Source organism: Heterocephalus glaber, unplaced genomic scaffold (assembly GCF_053883595.1).
Source record: "Heterocephalus glaber isolate CG9 unplaced genomic scaffold, H.glaber_assembly_v1.0 deba00000809, whole genome shotgun sequence".
NCBI lineage: Eukaryota > Metazoa > Chordata > Mammalia > Rodentia > Bathyergidae > Heterocephalus > Heterocephalus glaber.
Window position 1 is genome coordinate 10,424,333 of NW_028258163.1, and position 19,416 is coordinate 10,443,748.

General features: G+C 38.6%; 1 protein-coding gene across 9 annotated transcripts in view; it reads right to left on the reverse strand.

Moving 5' to 3' along the window:
* Positions 1-19,416, reverse strand: part of Fmn1 (formin 1) — a 440,321-nt gene that overhangs the window by 103,644 nt on the left and 317,261 nt on the right. For 8 of the 9 annotated variants that reach the window (XM_087207535.1, XM_087207534.1, XM_087207533.1 and 5 more), the window contains one exon: positions 6,540-6,632. In XM_087207535.1, coding sequence (XP_087063661.1) covers positions 6,540-6,632 — 93 coding nt within the window. Of the gene's footprint in view, positions 1-6,539; positions 6,633-12,864; positions 13,468-19,416 lie in introns of those variants that run through there. The other variant, XM_087207539.1, reaches the window with a different exon arrangement.

A 19,416-nucleotide genomic window follows, 5' to 3' on the forward strand; every position in this document is an offset into this window, starting at 1 on the left:
ATCTGATACCTTTGAAACATTTCTTCACATCCTTTCATTGGTTGGGAAGATTCCATCAGCTAGAGCTGTTGTGGTGTAGTGTTGAGGGGGAGGAAGAGGAGGGCCCTAAGAAAAGAAAACAAGATACAAAGAAGAAAGAAAATAGAAGGGAACGTCGAAGCTGACAAGTTCCTTCTAAGTTGTCCAATTCAACATCCAGAGGTAGGAGAGAGACTATAAGCAAGAGCATTTAGGTTTTAATTGCATAGAAATTTAATAGGAAGGCTTGGGTTCGGGAGGCTAAGGGACCTTAATTGGGACAGTAATGAGGGAAGAGTGAACAGAACGCAGCATCTTGAAAAACATTTGAAGTGCAATGTTAGTCTAGGTATTTTTGATCTATGTATTATTAGATTGAGAGATGCAAAACTCACATATGTGAAGGATTGAGTATACCATAATTTACCATTTCCAGTTCACACCTACATTGTCTCTCATATTTTGCAATAAAAACAATGCTTTAACAAATAACATGGTATACACATCAATTTGCATGTATCAGCATATAAAAACAATATAAAAGAGTGACATTTATCCCAGTGTATTTAATGTATTGTCAACATACTTCATACTTAGCAAACTTTTGTATTTTGCCAGTCTTTCAGATAGAAAATGGTATTTCAATGTCATCTACATTTCTTCTATTTTGAGTGTTATCTTTTCATGCTTTAAGAGCAGTTTCTGTCATTGTTCATATCTAAGAACGCTTTTATATTAGGCAGATTGGTCTTTTGTGATCCAACCTATAAATTTGGGGCCGTGACAGTTTTTATTATTATACTAAGGAAGTATAAACGATGTTTTGTTAGGTTTTTAAATGAACAGATGTTGAATTTTGTCAAATGCCATTAAAGCATTCAGTGCTAGTGACTATATGAATTTTCTCCTTAGATCTATTAATAGTGATGAGTTATAGTAATAGACTTCCCAGTATCATATCATCTTCACGTTCCAGGAATAAATTCCATTACATCATGAAATAGGCTATTAGGTTTATTTAGAACTTTAAAACTATAGTTAGTTTGGTCCATAATTGGTTTTTTTCTGGAGGATAGTGCAATTATTTTCAGATATATTATTATTATACACACATTAAAAAGAATTTAGATACTCTTCTTTACAAAACTTTTCACTGAAGAGAAAAAAAGAGAGAACTGGTGCTACTAAAAAGAAAGCCTCATAGATACCAGCCAAAAATAAAAGAGTAAAGATTTCAGGTTAGGCTGGGGGAGGTAATAGGAAAGGGATGGAGAGGAGGAGGCGGGGGTATGAGAAGGAATTTGGGGAGAGAACGGGGACAGGCGAAGAGAAAAATTTAGTTTGGGGGTAGAATATGAGCTCTTTGTAGAAATTTCTGGAAAAAAACTAACCTGTTTCACATAAGGGCTATTTAAGAAGCCTCTGATAAAATAGCTTTCTCTACCTTCTGCTCTGTTACTTTAGCAGCCCGGAACACCAGATTATCTTAATTTTGCCCACTTTACGACACCTGAAGCCATCTCTGCTAGCCCTTTCTGGAGTGTGCACTCCCAAGTTCTTCCTTGTGGTCATAAGCTCTGTGAAGAATGTAAAAAGTATTTTTCCTCCCAGGACACATCATCTAGATCATTCACCCTACTCCTCAATGGTTGAATATGGTGAATCAGATAGTTGGTTTCTACCTTTTTCAAGGGTTGAATTGAAGAGATTATCTAATAGTCTGCTGTCATCCTGCAGTTTGGAGGTTCGGCTTTGGCGTTTGCCAATCTAACCTGACCTAAGTGTTTATTAAGAATGGGTTACATACCGAATTACATGGCAGGGACTAGGGATTGAGAATGAAACACATGCATATACCCAACACAGAAAGATGTCTGCATATCTGGGAGGCCTGATCGCAGACATGCATTACAGGTTTTAAAAACGTTCTAAAAATGTACCTCACCAGATTATAGCAGGATTTACCAGTTTTGAAGAGATTTAAACAGGAAATTCATGGAAGAAAAATAAAAAGTCTCCAGTGACTTTACATGATTCAGAGTCTTTGTTTATTAATTGAATAAAAATTATTCACCTCTATCATGAGCCAGGCTGAGTATATATGACGTAGGCAGCACAAAGTGAACAGGGTCAGGCGGAAATAGTCCCAGATGTCATGGTGTACTGAGTCATTTAAAACCATAATTATATTTGTATTCAATGTGGGAAATCAGAAACGTTTGCTTCTAGCTTGGTAAATTGATTTATTTTCTACTGGAAAATAGTTTTTGACGTTAAGAACATCTATAATCTTGGCTGGTCACAACTGGTCACTATAAGCTTAGCTGGTCCCTAAGAAGACAGTTTGAGAGAGTAGGACCTGAATGGCTCATGCAGACTCATTTTGAATTTGGCACTATTCATGGATATCAGGTAAAATTAATGGGAAATGAGATAAGACCACGTGTGAGAGAGTGCTGGTCTCACAGCTAGTTTAGGTTCCAGCCCTCCCTGCCAAAGCTATAAATACAAATGACCAATTTAACAGCATGAAAAGACCACCTACAAGATCTATACCTGGGATCTAATCAGTTACCCCCGCGCCTTCTTTCAATTATAGGATCCCTGCCATGTTTATGGGGACTTTTAATTTGAGCATCACATTTTTGAAGGCGATATCATTATGACCTTGTTTGATCTGAGGGTGGGAAAGCATGAGCTAAAAGGAAGAAAAGGTGCCTGTACAAGATTACTCTGAACTGAGCTGTAAATTGGAAGCAACAAGAGGCCACTGTAGAAAAGAAAAAAGAAAAAAAAATAAGGAAAAAAGTTTAGACACCATGAGGATTGCAACTCTGAGAAGTGATACCATTAAAATTACTTTCAGTTATGCTCAGGAAATGAAATTAGTTAAGTATAAATACAATTGATTTGTTAACACTAAGGATATTTTGAGAAGGGAAGGATGGTAAAAGACAGTAAGGACAAACATACAATCTCCTCTTGAATGTGACAACAGGGTATGATTTACAAATAAAAAGTTAAATCATCATGATTGCTAGAAGAAATGAATTGCAGCATAGGTATAAATAATTTTAATCATGAATCAACTGAACACAAAACATATAATTTCTCAGGCATAAAGAATTCAATTGCTTAATTTATTCTTCATGAGTGAGAAGACCCCTCATAGAAAACTGGTTTTCTTGCCAAATAATATTGTAGAAGTATAGAAGCATCTTTTCTCCATAATTGTTCTAATTTGATACCCTGTGCTCAGATACTGTGATACTTCTGGAACCTTCTTATTCCACACCCTTTCTTTGGGCCATGTCATCCATTCCTACAACTTAAGCAGCAACTACCAATGTTTCACCCAGCTCTGTCCCATAAGCACATTATTGTGACCTGTGTCTCTCACACCGATGTTAAAGATAACATAGCTAAAGTTCACCTCACTCTCTTCCCTTCCACATCCATATCCAGCCAGTTATCCAGGCAAAAAAAGAGTTATCCTTTTCTCCCACTTCACCTAGTAAGTTACAATCCTCCTAACAGCCTGTTAACTATGTCCCTTCCTTTCTTATTTTTACCACCATCGCTCTTGCTCATCAGTCTCTCACTCTTCCAACATTTTAAAATTGTAATGTTAATTGTAATGTATTTCTTAACAATGAAAAGCAAAGCGACCCCCAAGGGGGGGAAAACATATACCAGAACACCCAACATGAACATGTTATTCCTGCATATACCATCTGTTGCCCATAATATGAACTTCAGCTTCTTTAGCAAGTCACATCGTGATTTGCCCTTCCCTTTTGGTCTGGAGTTTTTTGTTATAAGCCCTGTGACCTGGCCACATGAATTCTCTTGCTGTTCTGAGGTTTGTAATGTCTTCCTCTGCCTGGAATGTTCTTTGTCACATACCTAATGAGAATTCCTCATCCTCATTTTCCTCATCTGCACAAAAAGCTGAGAGTAATGCTTACTTCAGAGGATCGTCTATATGCCAAATGAATGTGATTCCCTCTGCGTGAGACAGAGCGTATGGAATCACTCAGTGTATGGTATTTACCATCGCCATTGCTATTACTATCATCTCACTTCTTTTTCAAGTTTGCACAAAAACATTTTCTGTGCTTCAAGTCTTTGCTGATAAGTGCAAGGCATTCCTCTGCTCTGACCCTATATACCTAACTATAGTCTTATGAAACTCCAAAATTGATAAACATTTGTATTTTACCATTTTTGATGTTGGGAAACATCTTATAATGTACATCATGGTTTAATTGGCAGCAATCTTCTTCTTTGATAGTGCGGGTTACTATGGTGTTTCTTATAATGATTGGGACATTAGATGAAATGCTACACTTACCTATATGACAACTGATTGTCCAGGGGAATAATGCTATTTGTGGTGGGCAGAGAGTCCTAGATTTTCTATGAATCAGTAGAGTATTCTAAATTATAAAGGAACTACTATTTGGGACTCTGAAAAATAGCCAAGAGATGTTTCATTTGTATGTACTGTGACCTGGCAAAGTTCCTGCCCCAAACCGTATTATATCACTGTTAGTTAAACTGTGTTTCTTAGGCACACAGCTACCTCCCCAGCCATAGCAATATGGCTAGTGTTATGGCATGCTGTCACCTAAACAGTCCTAACTGGTGACCAAACAATGGCCAGACCCAGCATGATAATGGGCATGGGGCTATTTCGTGCAACTTTGCATTTTGATAAACAAAGAAGAGGAAGTAGAACAATAATGTGAAGAGGGAAGGGAAGGGGTGAAATGAGGATGGCTTATGGACCATGTCTCTAGATTAACATTTTCTGACAGAAATATAATATGAGCCATGAATAGAATTTAAAAATTTTTAGCAGCTATACTTAAAAGGTAAAATAAACAGATAAATTTAGATTAATAATATATTTTATTTATGTAACTTAATATATCCAAAATGTTATCACTTTTCTTTATAGTCAACATGGAAAACTGTAAAGGAAGTGTTTTACATGGGCTTTGAATTAGCCACATTTCAGTTGCCCAACAGCCATACATGGCCACTGTCTGCCCTCTCAGACAACATAATTCCAGACCGTTGTTTTTACAAATTTAGTGAAGTAATAAAGTTAGCAGGAATAGGTTACTTCCAGGGTGGACTTTTCACCCCCCAATATTGGAAACATTTAAGATTCCTATAATATTATACATGTTCTTAAACTCTTAAATTTTTAAATACAATGGTGATTTTTTTTTCAAATTCTTTTTGCATCATGTTTTGGTTGATTTTTGTTTCGACCATGGTTTGATGTTACCCCTACTTCCTTTCACTTTCCCTTGACTCTGTTAGGTTTAGGAAGCAGATTTTATTCAGCTACAGATCTTTTCCCAGTAAGACAGTCCTTGGGAAGGGACCAAACATTATTCATCTCAGTATCTCAGCGCCTTACACACAGAAGGCTCTGAACATATACCCTTGAGTACACATTAAGAAGCGATGATAGTGATTCTCAATTTGGGATCCACACTGGAATTACTTTTGGAGTAAAAGTACTCTGATGCCTGGTTCCACGCCTAGAAATGCCATTGGTGGGTCCAGAGCTTGTTCTCGTCAGGACTTTTTAAAATCACCCTTGTTGATGCTGGTTTACAGAAGGGTACGGAGGCATTGCCTCAGGAACAGCCCTTGCTTCCCTGAGAAACTCAGTAGACGGCACTTCCTTTCCCAGGATATCAATGAAGATTGTCAATATTCTAAATCTATTCATATTTTTTTCAACAAAATAATGAAATTCACAATACAAGTGCTTTAAGATGCCAGCTGGTTTGGTGGGGAAGCACTGTAAGGACATTACAGCATTAAGACAAATAAGAGCCCCAAAATATACATCACAGATTTTTTTTTTTACTTACAGAGTTATGGCAAGTAAAAATAAAAATGGAATGAAGGTACACATGGAAGGTACATTTCAAGTTAATCTACATATGTTAAAAGTAGACATTAGGAATTGGGGTTAGCAAAGGTAAGTATTTCATGTTTTTCTTTGGGCCATTTTGGTTACAATTACATGGTAAAATTATAGAGCAATGCATTTACTTTGGTAAGTTCCATATAAAAGCCACCTAATTACAGTCACATAGCACACAATACTGGTATCCTTGTCTGCTCTCAAGATGGTACACTCATAAAATCAGGAAAGGAACTGCCACCCATCTGCCAACCTGACCTCAAATCTGAGATGCATTCTCCATAAGCTTTGCACACATACCGCTTGTCAGTTAACATCTACTGAGAATCCCCTTGGGCTCCAGGAAGAGACAAAAAAGCTTGCACTCAAAAATTACACAAAAACAGGAAAAACATTAAAGGGTTGAAAATCATAAAATGGACTTAAAATGTGACATAAAATCTATAGGACAACTCTGTCTACACCGCGGATGTAACCACTCTGGGAAGATCAGCCAGAATGCAAGGGGCTTTGGGCCTCAGAGAAAGGGTCACAACATGAAGGGTGTTTGGCTGAAAAAGTCTCCTACCTTTCTGGAAGAACTCTTCTAGCTTGTCCTTGAAAGGCTGGAGATATTCCTTTGGGGACTCCTTGCACACCACCATCATCTGTTTCTCACTGGCTGTGAAGAGAAGTTTAGAATTAGACTCACTCAAGAGCACATATGTGCTGGGCTCCTGCTGTGGGCCAGGCACTGTGTTCTACCCATGGGTGTCAACTATGCAGGCTCCTTGTCATTCTCTATTTATCCAAAAACCAGGGGAAAATAATGCATTCTAAAGGGAAGTATATCATCCTTAATTTTCCTCTTAGAGATGAAGAAACAACTCTGACTGGGTTAGGCAAATACTTTGCTTTTTAGTTCTCTCAAAATAAAGAGAGGCAAAAACTACTTAAGGTCTAATCCCAAGGCACTGAGGGCCCTGGCCCTTTTTCTAGTCATACTCCAATGGTAAAGACTGATAAAAGATTTTGCAAAAATTCTCAGACATGCAAATTACCCAGAACCACCAAAGTAGAGATTCTTCAGGATAACACGTACACCCTAGCATGAAAACTAAGTTCAGGCTGGAAGGATCATGTCTGCTGCTCATCTCTTCTTCCCATCACCTCTCTTCCTATAATAGTCTACTAACATGTGAAATGATTTCATATGATGTACTCCAGACAAAATATCTGGAGTTCCTAATAGATAGCATTTCTTATAATCAAGTTGCCTCAAATTGGATAGTTCTGATTTGATTACATGGAAACTGCAATAATCCAGAGTTCACCGTCACAAAAGGCAGTTGACCCAAGCAAGAGACATTTCCCCTGCAAGGTTTCTGTATGTTTGGGCCAGCTGCAGAAAGGCACCAGGAAATGAAAGACATTTCTCAAAAGCCAGAGCTAAGTTGTGATTGTTTCTGGCCATGGTCAGAAATTATTGATATGTCATTGTCCAAGACACCATATTAAAGTCTTGGATTTTTGCCATGATGAAATCATGCCAGTTGGTGTAATACACAGCAGATCTTGGAAAAAATTACAAATATAAGGGGTAAGGCATTTGGGAAGAAGCTTTGGAAGGAACATTTATTTACATTGGGAAAGTCCTACCCAATAAATCCTATTTTCTCAACTTGAATCACAAAATTTTTACTAGGCAAACCAACAAACAGGTCAGCACTGAAGCACAGGAAATGCAAAAGAAGTCAACAAGTATCCTCTAAAAGTAGTAACACTTTCCATTTGTAACACTGGCAAACAAGATAGCTAAAATCCTAGAAGACAATAAAACTGTCCTAAAAATGAAAGCATGGGTTAGGGGAAGCTTTTGTCATTTTCTGAATCAATTTCAAAATAACCTGAATTCTCAGAAGTATCCAGGAATTTGTTTTGTGACAGAGAAGCTACGTCACAGGACAGAAATATATGAGTTCAGACTGTCAATTCACATTGTTACTTTCTAAGAGTTTCTAATACAGCTTATCTAGAATATCTGCTATTAACTATTCTGAAAAACCATTCCAGGGCTATCCAGAAAACCCTGTCCATTGGATGCCAACCATTAGTTTTTAAAATGATATATCTTGGTGAAAAATACAAACCCTACCTTGGGACAAATGGGAAACAAATTCTTTAAAACTAGCCAAATCAAACCATTATTCAAAAACATTTCTGTGTTTTACATTTTTATCGTTCTCTATAAGCTTATTTATCCTATGTAATGACTATTTTATAACTTATCTACTATTACCAAATTTCCCTTCACCTTTTTTCAAGTAGATGGACTTGTGGTCAAATGGCAAGTATGTTCTTCCCTCCACTAGTCTCTTTAGGCTACAGTGATGTTAGGGAAAGAAAGAGGGAGAGAAAGAGAGAAGAGGGGAGGGGTGGGGAGGAGGGGAGGGAGGGGAGGATGAGACAGACAGACAGTATAGAGCAGTGATACGTTTGAAGGTGGAGGAAGTAGGCACGATGATGAAGGTAATGGAGGGTGGGGAACAGAGAAGGGTAAAGGATAAGCAAGCATGGCTGGAAATGCCTTTTATAGAGATGATGAAAAATGAAAGTTTCTCTTCCTTTCTGTCCTTCTTTCAGGGGGAGATCAAGAATTAACTGAATTTTTCTAAGGTTTTCCCTAGTCTCTATGAATTATAAAGCAAATTTATTCACTGAAAACATTGGAGAGAGGATACAAAGAAAAAGAATTAAGATGTGTTATGCACATGCACCGGCTCTCCAGGATGAATGTAATCATTATGTACTGCAAACATATATTAATAAAAATATTTTTAAAAGATAACTATTAATGGGCTCTCATTGCCAATTCAATTAAATTGAAACTCTCAGGGCCGGGATATAAGTCCTATTATGCAGCTTTCAGCTCTTTTCCCCATATATATTTGATCAACCACACCACAATTATTCAATGTTTCCTAATTATACCTACCAACATTCTTAGTTCTATGTCTTCATTCATGTGATTCCCAATCCACTCTCCTCTCACCCCAAATGTATGCTCTACCTAGTCCTGTTTATCCTGGAGGCTTCTCTGAGATGCCATCACTATTGAAAAGCATTATCCAAAGTTTTCACATCCTTCAAACATCTTTAGTTCCTACTGTGTAGTGTTTATGTGTTACCTGTAATCATATTTATTCACCTGCTTATATTAATCCCTAAGAAGTCATCAAGCTGGTTTCAGTCCCTTATCCCCAAGATTCTCTAGAGATCTCTGTGCATCTGGCCAAGCATCAGATTTTCTCACTTCAACTGGACTATTGTGTGGAGGTAAAGGTGAACATTATTAGCATCTTCAAGCCGGATGTGAAGTGACCTCCCTAGGGGTGCCATGTGACCTGTGTGTCTCTTCTCTCCTCACTCCCTTTCCAGGAAAGGTGTAACAAGGGGGTGCAGTCCCTTTACTTCTCAAGCACTGTGGGGTGTCCCAAGATGATCTGAAAGGTCTTAGTGTACTTTGAATACCCCAGCAACCGCCACCACTTCACCCCATGAGGCTTGAGCAAGGTAGCAAAGATGATCATCTTTATTGGGTGGTTTCAGGTAGGCCAACGTAGAGATACACTTTGAAGGACCTCTGCTTGGAAGACTCAGCATTTCTCAATGAACTTTCATGGTGACATAAACTTTTCTCATGATATTCAGCTATCACTCTTGAGAATATGACTAGCCATATTTAAAGGAAAACTAGAATTTCTCATAAGTTGCTAAAGGTTTAGATTCTTTAACTTTTGAAAACATTCAAATTCCAATAATTCTACTTTTATAGAACTATTTTGCATGAACACAGATAATATGAGACATGCTTGCAATTTAGGATGTAATTCCCATGATGATAATTCCTTCATTACTTCTCTCTAGCTAAAGCAAAGCTGAAGGCAAAATTTGTTTCCACAAGTTCCAAAGCAGAGCTTCCACTCTTGCCTGAATTAAGGGAGGGTCAATCATTGCAGTGCCATTTGTTCTGGATGTGATGATGGACCCCATGCTCATCAAATTATTCAAGTTTTGGGGGCCCACCTCATGAGGTGGTAAAGGCTTTATGCTTGCATCAAGATCTATCTGGGTTCCAGTGGGATGTGCCCTTTTTCTCTGATCTGCAAAATGGGACCCACCCTCCACCCCAGGTATGACATGATAATTAAATGAGGCAATGCATGTAAAATGGTTTGCAGAATGCCTGGCATAGCAGATAGTATCATAAATATTACTTGTATTATTATGATTTAGTAAATTGGTTGGGAAATATATCAGAGCTCGAACAGCAAGGGAGTCACGGCTGAGGATTATGTGCTACAGATGCTATGGACTATATTTATAGAAATATGTCATAGTGCAAATCTCCTGTTTAGAAGACAATGATAATGATTTTCATTCTCTTGCTGAAGTTCCACCACCCATTGTGAGAACTTGCTGAAGAATGCAGGCCAACTCCTGGGGAAAGATGAACCAAAGTGGGTAACAATCTCCCCAGGCCTCTGAGCCTCCTGATTTTGAAATTAGAAACCAAAACCAGGACAAATGACAGCAGCTCCACTGCTGTGTTCATAAGTCCTCTCTGGCGCCCTACAAGCTGGGACTCCCACATGGCCTGTTGGAATTAAACTTCTCTCCACCATCAAAGGAGAGGGCTGCCCTCTGACTGTCTCTGCACAGTCGCATGTTCCAGAGGCCAGGCAGCTCAGCCGCTCCAATTTATTAACTTGGCTTATCTGAGTTGTTTCTAAGAAGACAAATGGGAGACCTGAAGACTAATTAATGATGACACTGGAGACTGGCAGTGCATAAAGGAGAAAGATCAGGGCCAAATCCACAAATGCTGCTTATTGTCCAACCAGAAGACTCTTCTACAATATTTCTAGACCACCAAAGTTGCCTAAGACACTGGCTGTGCCAGGGGTTCCAATGTCAAAAGCTGATGCCACTCTAGTTTTTCTTTTATTTTTCTCTCTATAATACTTTTGACTACTAAAAAGCTACTAGTTTCTAAAGTTAGCTGCTAATAGGTAATCATGGTAAGAGAGCAAAAATTAAAAACCAGTACCTAATGAAGTAATGGAGACTAAATCAAGAGTCTCTTCATTTAAAGGTTTAGTATTTGTGAACCATTTTAGCCAAAATAAAGCGATGGCCTGGGATGTTTTAGGATTTCAGACATCATGTTAAGATCATAGGTGATTATCTAATTTTTTCTTTTACCCCTAAGAACATAGGAATAAAATTTTTTGAACCACTCTAAAAGTAAGAGTAAGCGAGAAGATATAGAAGGCCCAGATACAATCAATCGAAATCTAATAAATGCTTAATTACTTCTGAACTATTCTTAATCTAAAGATACATTTATTTATTCTTATTTTCCATATACTTTATTGGCTGGGAAAGCTATTTAACACCTCTCAGACTCTGAGTTTTGATATATAAAATCTTTTGAGAACCTAAACATGCAGAGAAAAAGCATTTTTTATGTTGAACAATAATAGGCTGCCCAAAATATTCTTTATTAATGAATGGTACCCGAAGGCCTCTGTGTTTACAGATGGAGGTTTTGGGAGGTGACTGAATCGGGGGCGGGGGGGGCTACAGTTAAACGAGCTCTCCGGAGGTAGGAGCCTAGATGGAGAGGGGGAGTCACTAGACGTGCAACCTGGAAGGGTGCATCTCCCTCCCTAGAGCCTCCTTTGCTCTCTGCCTTCCTGGCTGCCATGATGGGAGGTGCTTTCCTCCATAGCAGTCCCTTCCCCTATGCCACTCCTGCCTTGGAGCCACCCAACTACGTTCTGAACCATCTAAAAACTGTGAGCCAAAATCAGCCTCTCCTCCTGTAAATTGTGAGTGTTGGGTATTGTCTGTCAGCAGAGAGAGAGCAACTAAGACAATCCATTTCAAATGTTTAAGTGGCAGGAAGCCTGGCTATATAACATATTGTTCAAGGCTCTATTCTTTTAGTTTCAAGAAAGGATAGAGGAGGGACCAGGGATTTAGCTCAGTGGTTCCGCCACCTGCCTTAAAAGCACAAGGTCCTGCGTTCGATCCCTTGTACCAAAAAAAAAAAAGAAAAAGAAAAGAAAAGAAACGAAGAGAAAAGGAAGGATAGAGGATAATATATCCTCATAACTCTTTGAATAACTGACATCCCTAATATTCATGTGTTTACCAAACAAAATCACTACATTATAAATAGGCAAATCCTTCCACAATCAAGCCACTTTTAAAAATTGCCAATAATCCCCTTTTTATATTTCTCACTCTTTGACCCATTACAGTTTACATCACCCTCAATTATGACATAGAAAAGCATCCTCAAGTCACTAATTAACCCATCCTATGGCCAGTGTCCTTTTTTGTATCTCCTCTTTGTTGACAGCCCAGCAAGATTTCACTGTATTGGTCACTTCCTTTCCTTGGCTTCTCCCCCAAGGGCTGGCCTCCTTTATAGTCCCATCCCCCTACACTGAGTCATTACATGTGAAAAAGCTCGTTGGCATAAGGTTCAACTGCCTTTCTTGCTATGTCCTCTCTCTAGACAGTGTCATCCAGGTAAATATTCTAGTAATCATGTCCAGGACATGATTCCTCAGGTCACATGGCTAGCCCATAGTTTCACTTGCTGAAGAGCTGTGGAATTCATTGCTCCCCACCAGACTGCCACTTGCTGTTTTTCCCACTCCAGCCTTGTCACTTGATTTGTTTCTGTCCACTGCAGTCAAAATAACCTGGATAAAATCTGATTACACCAGCCCCCTACTAAATCTAACAGCTGCTTCCATGACTCATACAGATTGTTTCCCATTCCTTAAGTAGCCTCTAAGCCCTTCATGGGCTGGCTCAAGCCTACTTCCCAACCTTACCTTGTTCTCCCTGCCACACTGTCCATCTTTCAGTTCCTCAAATGTGATCAGTTCCTCCCCACCATCAGAGTATCTCTTTGCCATGATACTCTCCTCTACTACCTAGTAATCAGGGTCTAGAGGTAGCTATCATATTGGCTTCTGTTCATTCTCTTGGTTGGGATTTCTTTTTGTCCTTCCATTCTATATCAATGAGTACTCCTCTATGACAAAGTCATAAAACTTCATACTTTACTTGCCCCTCCCATTTATACTATCATTTTCATCATCTGATTGCATGCCCTGTTAGGCAGCAACTGTGTATTTTGCAAACTGCTCTATCTCCAGCATCTGCTATGCTGTCAAGCCTGGAAAAGATGCTCAATGAGTATTAGATAAATTAATGAATAACCTGTCAAATAAGGGGAGAGAGACATATATATATATTCAGTAGTGATATTTAGCATCTCGATAGAATCTGGCTCTGAATTTGTGTGTCTGTGTGTGTGTACGAAGACACATAAAAAATATATGTATATGAATACGTATGTCTATGTATAATACAGTGTAGATGGATACAGAGGTTGGAGCCAACAAAATGAGACCAAATACCGTGACATTTTCACTGACATTCATTCACTCAGATAAGTGATACTTTTAAATCCCAAAAGCTAGATTGGAAACTCTTAGAAGGAATTTTAGAAGTTATTTTATTATTGGAAACAAAAATTTTTGATAAGTTCTTGGAGTCAAGCATACCATCTTCCCCAGATGAGAGCCTGACTGGATGTTAGCAAATATTCTAGGAAAATGGGAAAAATATTCTAGGAAAAAATCTTTCATAACAGAAGAAGAGGATCTGAGGTCTCTTTAAAAAGGCAAAAGGAGGAGAAGAGGAAGAACTGACCTGGAGAAAGCTGTCCTCTGCAACTTCCTTAGGCTGAAGTACAGCACACTGAATGCACACAGCAGAGCTTACTGTGGGTGTGGGCTGCTAATATGAGAGAACAGCTGAGCAAAGACACCTCACAAGGAGGCAAGCTCCTCACCCCTCCGATACCCTTTTTTTTTTTTTGACTCTCATGAATAGCTTTGTTTTTATGGATATAGGATACTGGAGTAAACTGCACTCAGATCACAAGAGAAAGGTGGTTCTTAGGCCCACTGTGAGTAAATATAAGTTGCACAAATACTCATATATTCAAAATATTTGCGCATCCTCTCTCTGCCCCTGTGTTAAATGTTGAAGACAAACACTTCATGAAACCTACATTTCTCTTCTAAAAATATTCATAATCTAGTGACAATGAGAAACAAAGAAATCAGCAAATTATAATACAGTGTGGCATGGCAGAACACTGGGGAGGGGCTTCCTGTTCATACTGGACTGAGGGGTAGTGGCCAGATATCTAAGATAGATAACTCATGAGTTGAACTGAAAAGGTCAAGGAGAGTTAAAGAGGAGGAAAGTTGTTTAGGAAAGAGGAAATAAGATGAGCTCACATGGGCCTTTTGTGATAAACTACGCATGTCTGGACCCCAAGGAACTCCTTTCACTCTTGGATCACCGGTGTCCTGTGCCCGTAGTTTAGTTCCAAGGACAGAGTGTCTGCAGGAGAGAGAAGCTGCCTGGTCCCAGGGGTCTCCCCAAGTTACAGGTGAGCACTGAAACAGCATCAGAGCCACCTTGATTAGGGAAAGGAGTCCAGAAGGTACAAAAAACTTTAGAGTCTTGCAATTTTCTTTAAAGTGCTCTGATAAAGTCTCTTTGGAAGATATTTGACTGGAGATTTAATCAGAGTAAAAAAGGAAGCCATGAGCGAGGCTGAAAACACAGAATGTTATTTAGCACATGTTAAGTTTGAAATGTTAACTGTTCATGTTGTACATAAAAAGCCTATAACTCAGGGCACATGGCTGGGATACAAATACACACCAAGAAGTTACTGACATAAAATTTGTATTTAAAGCCACAGCAAAAGATAAATTTCCAGGGAGAAATAATTACAGCCACAGAAGACAAGGGATACAAGACAAACACTGGAATGTGCAAGCAGTGAAGGAGAGGCCAACAATGGATAAAGAATGAAGGAAAGCAGAGTTACATGAGCTGAGGGGAAAACAGTATAGCAAGGAAAAACAAAAGCAGTCAACTCTACTACGTGATACCACTGATCACAAAGAAGTGGCCCCTGATCCTAGCAACGTGGAGGTCACTGTGTTTCAAAAGTGGTTCCAGGGAAGTAGGGGATGCAGGGAGGAAGCCAAGTTGGAGAGGAATAATGTTAAGTAAAACGACCCTACAGCCCTGTGTTTAAGAAGTTAAACTAGAGAAGGAACAGCAAAAGGCGGAAGTATTTGGAGTTAGGCCTAAAACACAGCTCCACTTCTCTTGTCAAGTGCTAAAGATCAAAACAGACCAAGGAGTGCTTTAAAACTGAATCGATTCTGATTTGCCTGGAATGTTTTCAATGAAGTCTCCTTTGGTGGAAGTAGGACTCTTTATAGAGTCTTTCTTCCCTTCTTTAAGAAAATTCACAAAACCTTCATCTCACATAAAAAATATCATTCCGTATAAGAGGATATTCCCTAGGCTACTCTGATTAATTACCGAGGAGGTAGAGCTCTCTAGAGTCAGTGACTCTTTCCTCAGAGGAATGTTATGTAAAAAAAAAATACAACACCCACTGGGAAGCTAGAGCCCAGGGGAATCCCATGATGCTGATTCACTCCACTGAGGGAGGAGGCAGCCCAAGATCAAATGCACCTTAATGTCCCATGATTGTGAGTATTGTACATGAAAAATTTAAGTAGAAGTGACAGGGCTAAGTGAGGACATGCCAGCAGCCTGTAGGACTTTTGGAAAGACTTGTAAAGCTGGTCATTGACTATAGCCTTTGCACGGTATTGTCTAAACCACTTTCAAAGGACCCTCCTATCAAACATCATAGTTGAGTCAGAATTTCCACTGTGATGATTATGTGGTTATGGGTGCAGCCTTAGTCTGTGAGACATTAGCATGAAAAATATTCATTAATCACCTACCCATGACCAGCCCAAAATAGAGATGGATTCAGCATGATTTGATTTATGGGGTGTTAAGCGATCCAATCATTTATTAAAAAATATTCCTTGCCATGGTCCCCACGAAAATCACCACCATTAGAAGTCATCCTTTGAACTAAAAATAATGGATTTGCAAAGAAATATGATAGTGAAGAATTCATTAATGCTTTAGCATAAGTTTATTTCTAAGACTGATTTAGAAAGTTAAGGTATTTCAAGTAATGTATAGGAAAGTTGTGTTATAATGGAAGAAAAAGACACAATCAGCAAGATTCTATCTCTAGGCTGACTGTATAAGTGGATGCCTCAGGCAAGCCATCCAAGCAAGAAGTTCCTGGGCAAAGGGAACTCAACTTTGGGGGGCAGGGGGGGAGTGCATTATGAAGGTAACACATACACACATAGATAATTGAAAATATATTTAAAAGAGTCGGAGGGAAAGCCAATCATGGTACTATGAACAGAATACAGATGTCCTGCATCTTTTTACTTTTCTTCCTTTTTCTGTTGAGGCCTTTGCATCACAGTTCTTGATTCTCTATAATTTTATAGGTGTTGTCTTTACATGTGATTTTTATATACTATATATCTTATATACTACATATTTATATGCTATATTTTATATACTATATAGTATATATTTATATACTATATATTATATATATTTATATTTATATACTATATAATATATACATATATTTGCCAAGGAAATATTTTTACTTCAATTCTTTCAACTAACATTTCAGGTACACTTTCTCATATTATTTCACAACATCCACAAACATTTCACAGCCATATGAAATTTCATCAAGTGGATACATATCATAGTTCACTTCATTCTGTCTTTGCTGAAGAGAGAAGTGCTTTCCATGTTATTCCCACAGTAAGTCAGGCTTTGAGTCACACCTGTGTCCATATAATTTTATTCTGAGTTCATGATTACTTCTTTAGGATACAAGAAGTAGAATGATAGCTAAAATAGGGGGGAAAAAAAAAACCTTTTCAGAGTTTTTAATATATAGCGACCAAACTGCTTTCGATACAACCAAGGATTACACTACAATGGGAGAGATAAAGTAGAGAGATTTGGGAAATAAAACTGTTTCCTATTCCGTTCTGTGGAGGTGGTTAGACCCTACAAGCTAGACCTACCCCAGACATGAGTTGTGGGCACTGTACTTGAACTGGTTACTCTTCAGAAAAGACAACAGTGAGAAGTAACACAGCATATGACTAGGTTTGAGGTCTGTTTATGAAGGCAGCTCTTTTTTGAAAGGCCCTAATATGACATATTTAATTTAAATGTAAATTACTCTATTGTTAATACAGGCAGAGGTATCTGAATGTGGGAGCTGTCTAAAGGCAAATTGACATCAAACACTCAGATTGCTGAAATATACATTTATATAAATTATAAGCACACATAATTTTAGGATGCTTAGACTTGATGGTTAACTATATCAAGTAATAATCCAGATGTATGATTATAATTTGAGCCATTTGTAAAGACTAGACAGAGTCTCCTTTTTAGGGTAGCTCATTAAGTTCTACTTCAAGAAGTATCCATAAGTCAGTGGGCAAAAATTCCAAGATTGATGATGGAATCAGCAAAGGCATAGTGAGACTCAGTTAAGCAAGATGGCTCACTCTCACAAAAATTATACTTAAAATAGAGTAGCACATCTTACTCATTACTCAACTCAGGACAATGGTTTTCCTATAGAACACTTAAACAGCATTCTTCTGAAATAAAAAAGCTTGTTTTGTGGCAGTTTTTACTAGAAATAAGTGACAGGATCATACATACAATTCTTGAAGGCAAACTCAAAGAAATCAGTAGAAGAGGCAGCAATGCTGATCTTAAGACTATTTCCCTTCCAGTAGTTAAACAGCTGGCTACAAAGAGGGCCTCGATGAAGAAACACAAGCTTATGAGCAAAAAGCAACCTGTCTCTACCTTGCTCAGCCAGGACAGCTGCAAGCCTTCCCTGGTTTCTCTGGCCTCTGAGCCTGTGCTCCCATTTTAGCCCTTCCTGGTTAGTCACGTTGACTATCGCTTTCTACTCTGGAAAGCATTTACATCTAAATGGACCATTAAGAAATAAAGGAAAAAATATGGAGGGGCAGAAGGAGAAAAAGGAAAAGGATGGAAAGTTATTTTGAAAATACGCAGTCTTAGCTGGTGGATGGATTGGAATATCTAGTCTTGGCTCTGGGAATCTCTGGCAAAGCATGAAACTGGCAACTACTGCTCATCAGTTTGCCACTGTCTTCAGATTTAATGCAATGTTTGGCTCAGATATTTAAAGAAAAGTTCCCTATTCCAGCTAGAATATTTACACAGTCCTATGTGTCTCACTTAATGCCTGTTAAGCAATCGTCTTTTAAAACTCCACAGACACTTGTAAATCTGTCGAGAGAATTGTGGCCTATAAACAAGACTTCGTATAATGAGGGCTTCATTGTCAGTTTGCTGGGAGTCAAGATTTCTGAGGATGTGTTTGCAAATAAAGTTGGAGGTCAGAAATAGTTTCAAATGGGTAACAAAGTGGCCAATAGTCTTGCTTGTTAGATGCCATGAGCAGTATTAACGGGAAGCCTTCAGACAGTGACCTTGGCTATTTAAAGCCACGCTGTCCTGTAAACCTGTCACTGATCCTACCTCACTGTTGAGTTATGACACAGGGAATTTCTGGGCAAGCATCCCCTTATAGTATGCATCCTAAGGCTAGCAGGTTAGAGCGTCAGACTTGGTGACGTCTTTACCAGGAAACTATTATAGAACTATGTGTGATCTGGTCCATGTGTGTTAAGGATGAGGGGCTGTTAGAGGAAAGGTGAAACTCCAATGTTAGGAAGTACAAAACAGCTACAATGAGGAAAAACAGTACCCTCTGAGGGAAGCTAGGTACAACTGAATCTGAACTGCTTGTTAAATTCTCTAACATCTGCAGCCCCGAAGTTAATGAACCTAAAGTGATGTAAGTTTAAGGCAAGGGATCCCATCCAAACCTTCTCCTGCTGGCCTGAGCAGCCCCAAGGAATTTCTCTGTCTTCAAGATGAGTCAGGTGCTTATTACATTGCTCGGCCACTTACTTATTATTAGATTAGTTGCCTTTTTATTTTTGCCCAATTTCATCAATGCACATGCCTCTGATGATACCTAATTCATTTTATAATAAATATAACTTAAGAGATAAAAATACATATACTACATGCATCAGTTTTAAAATTCATCACCAGCTTAAAACATTTAATTCTGGGGTATGGGGACATGTTAAGGGGAAGTAGATCCTATATTAAAATGCATAGTGAGATACTTGTAATTCTAAGGTATGCAGTGCCTTGAAACTGGAGGGCAATGAATATTTGTTGATTCTCTTCAATGGGTTACAATCAGGAAGGGCTTTGCAAATGTTTCTGTGAGTCTGCAGTACACTGGAGAGAAAACTTTGTTTAGCTTTCCACCACCATCAGACCAGCCAGCTTAATCACTGTTCTTAGAG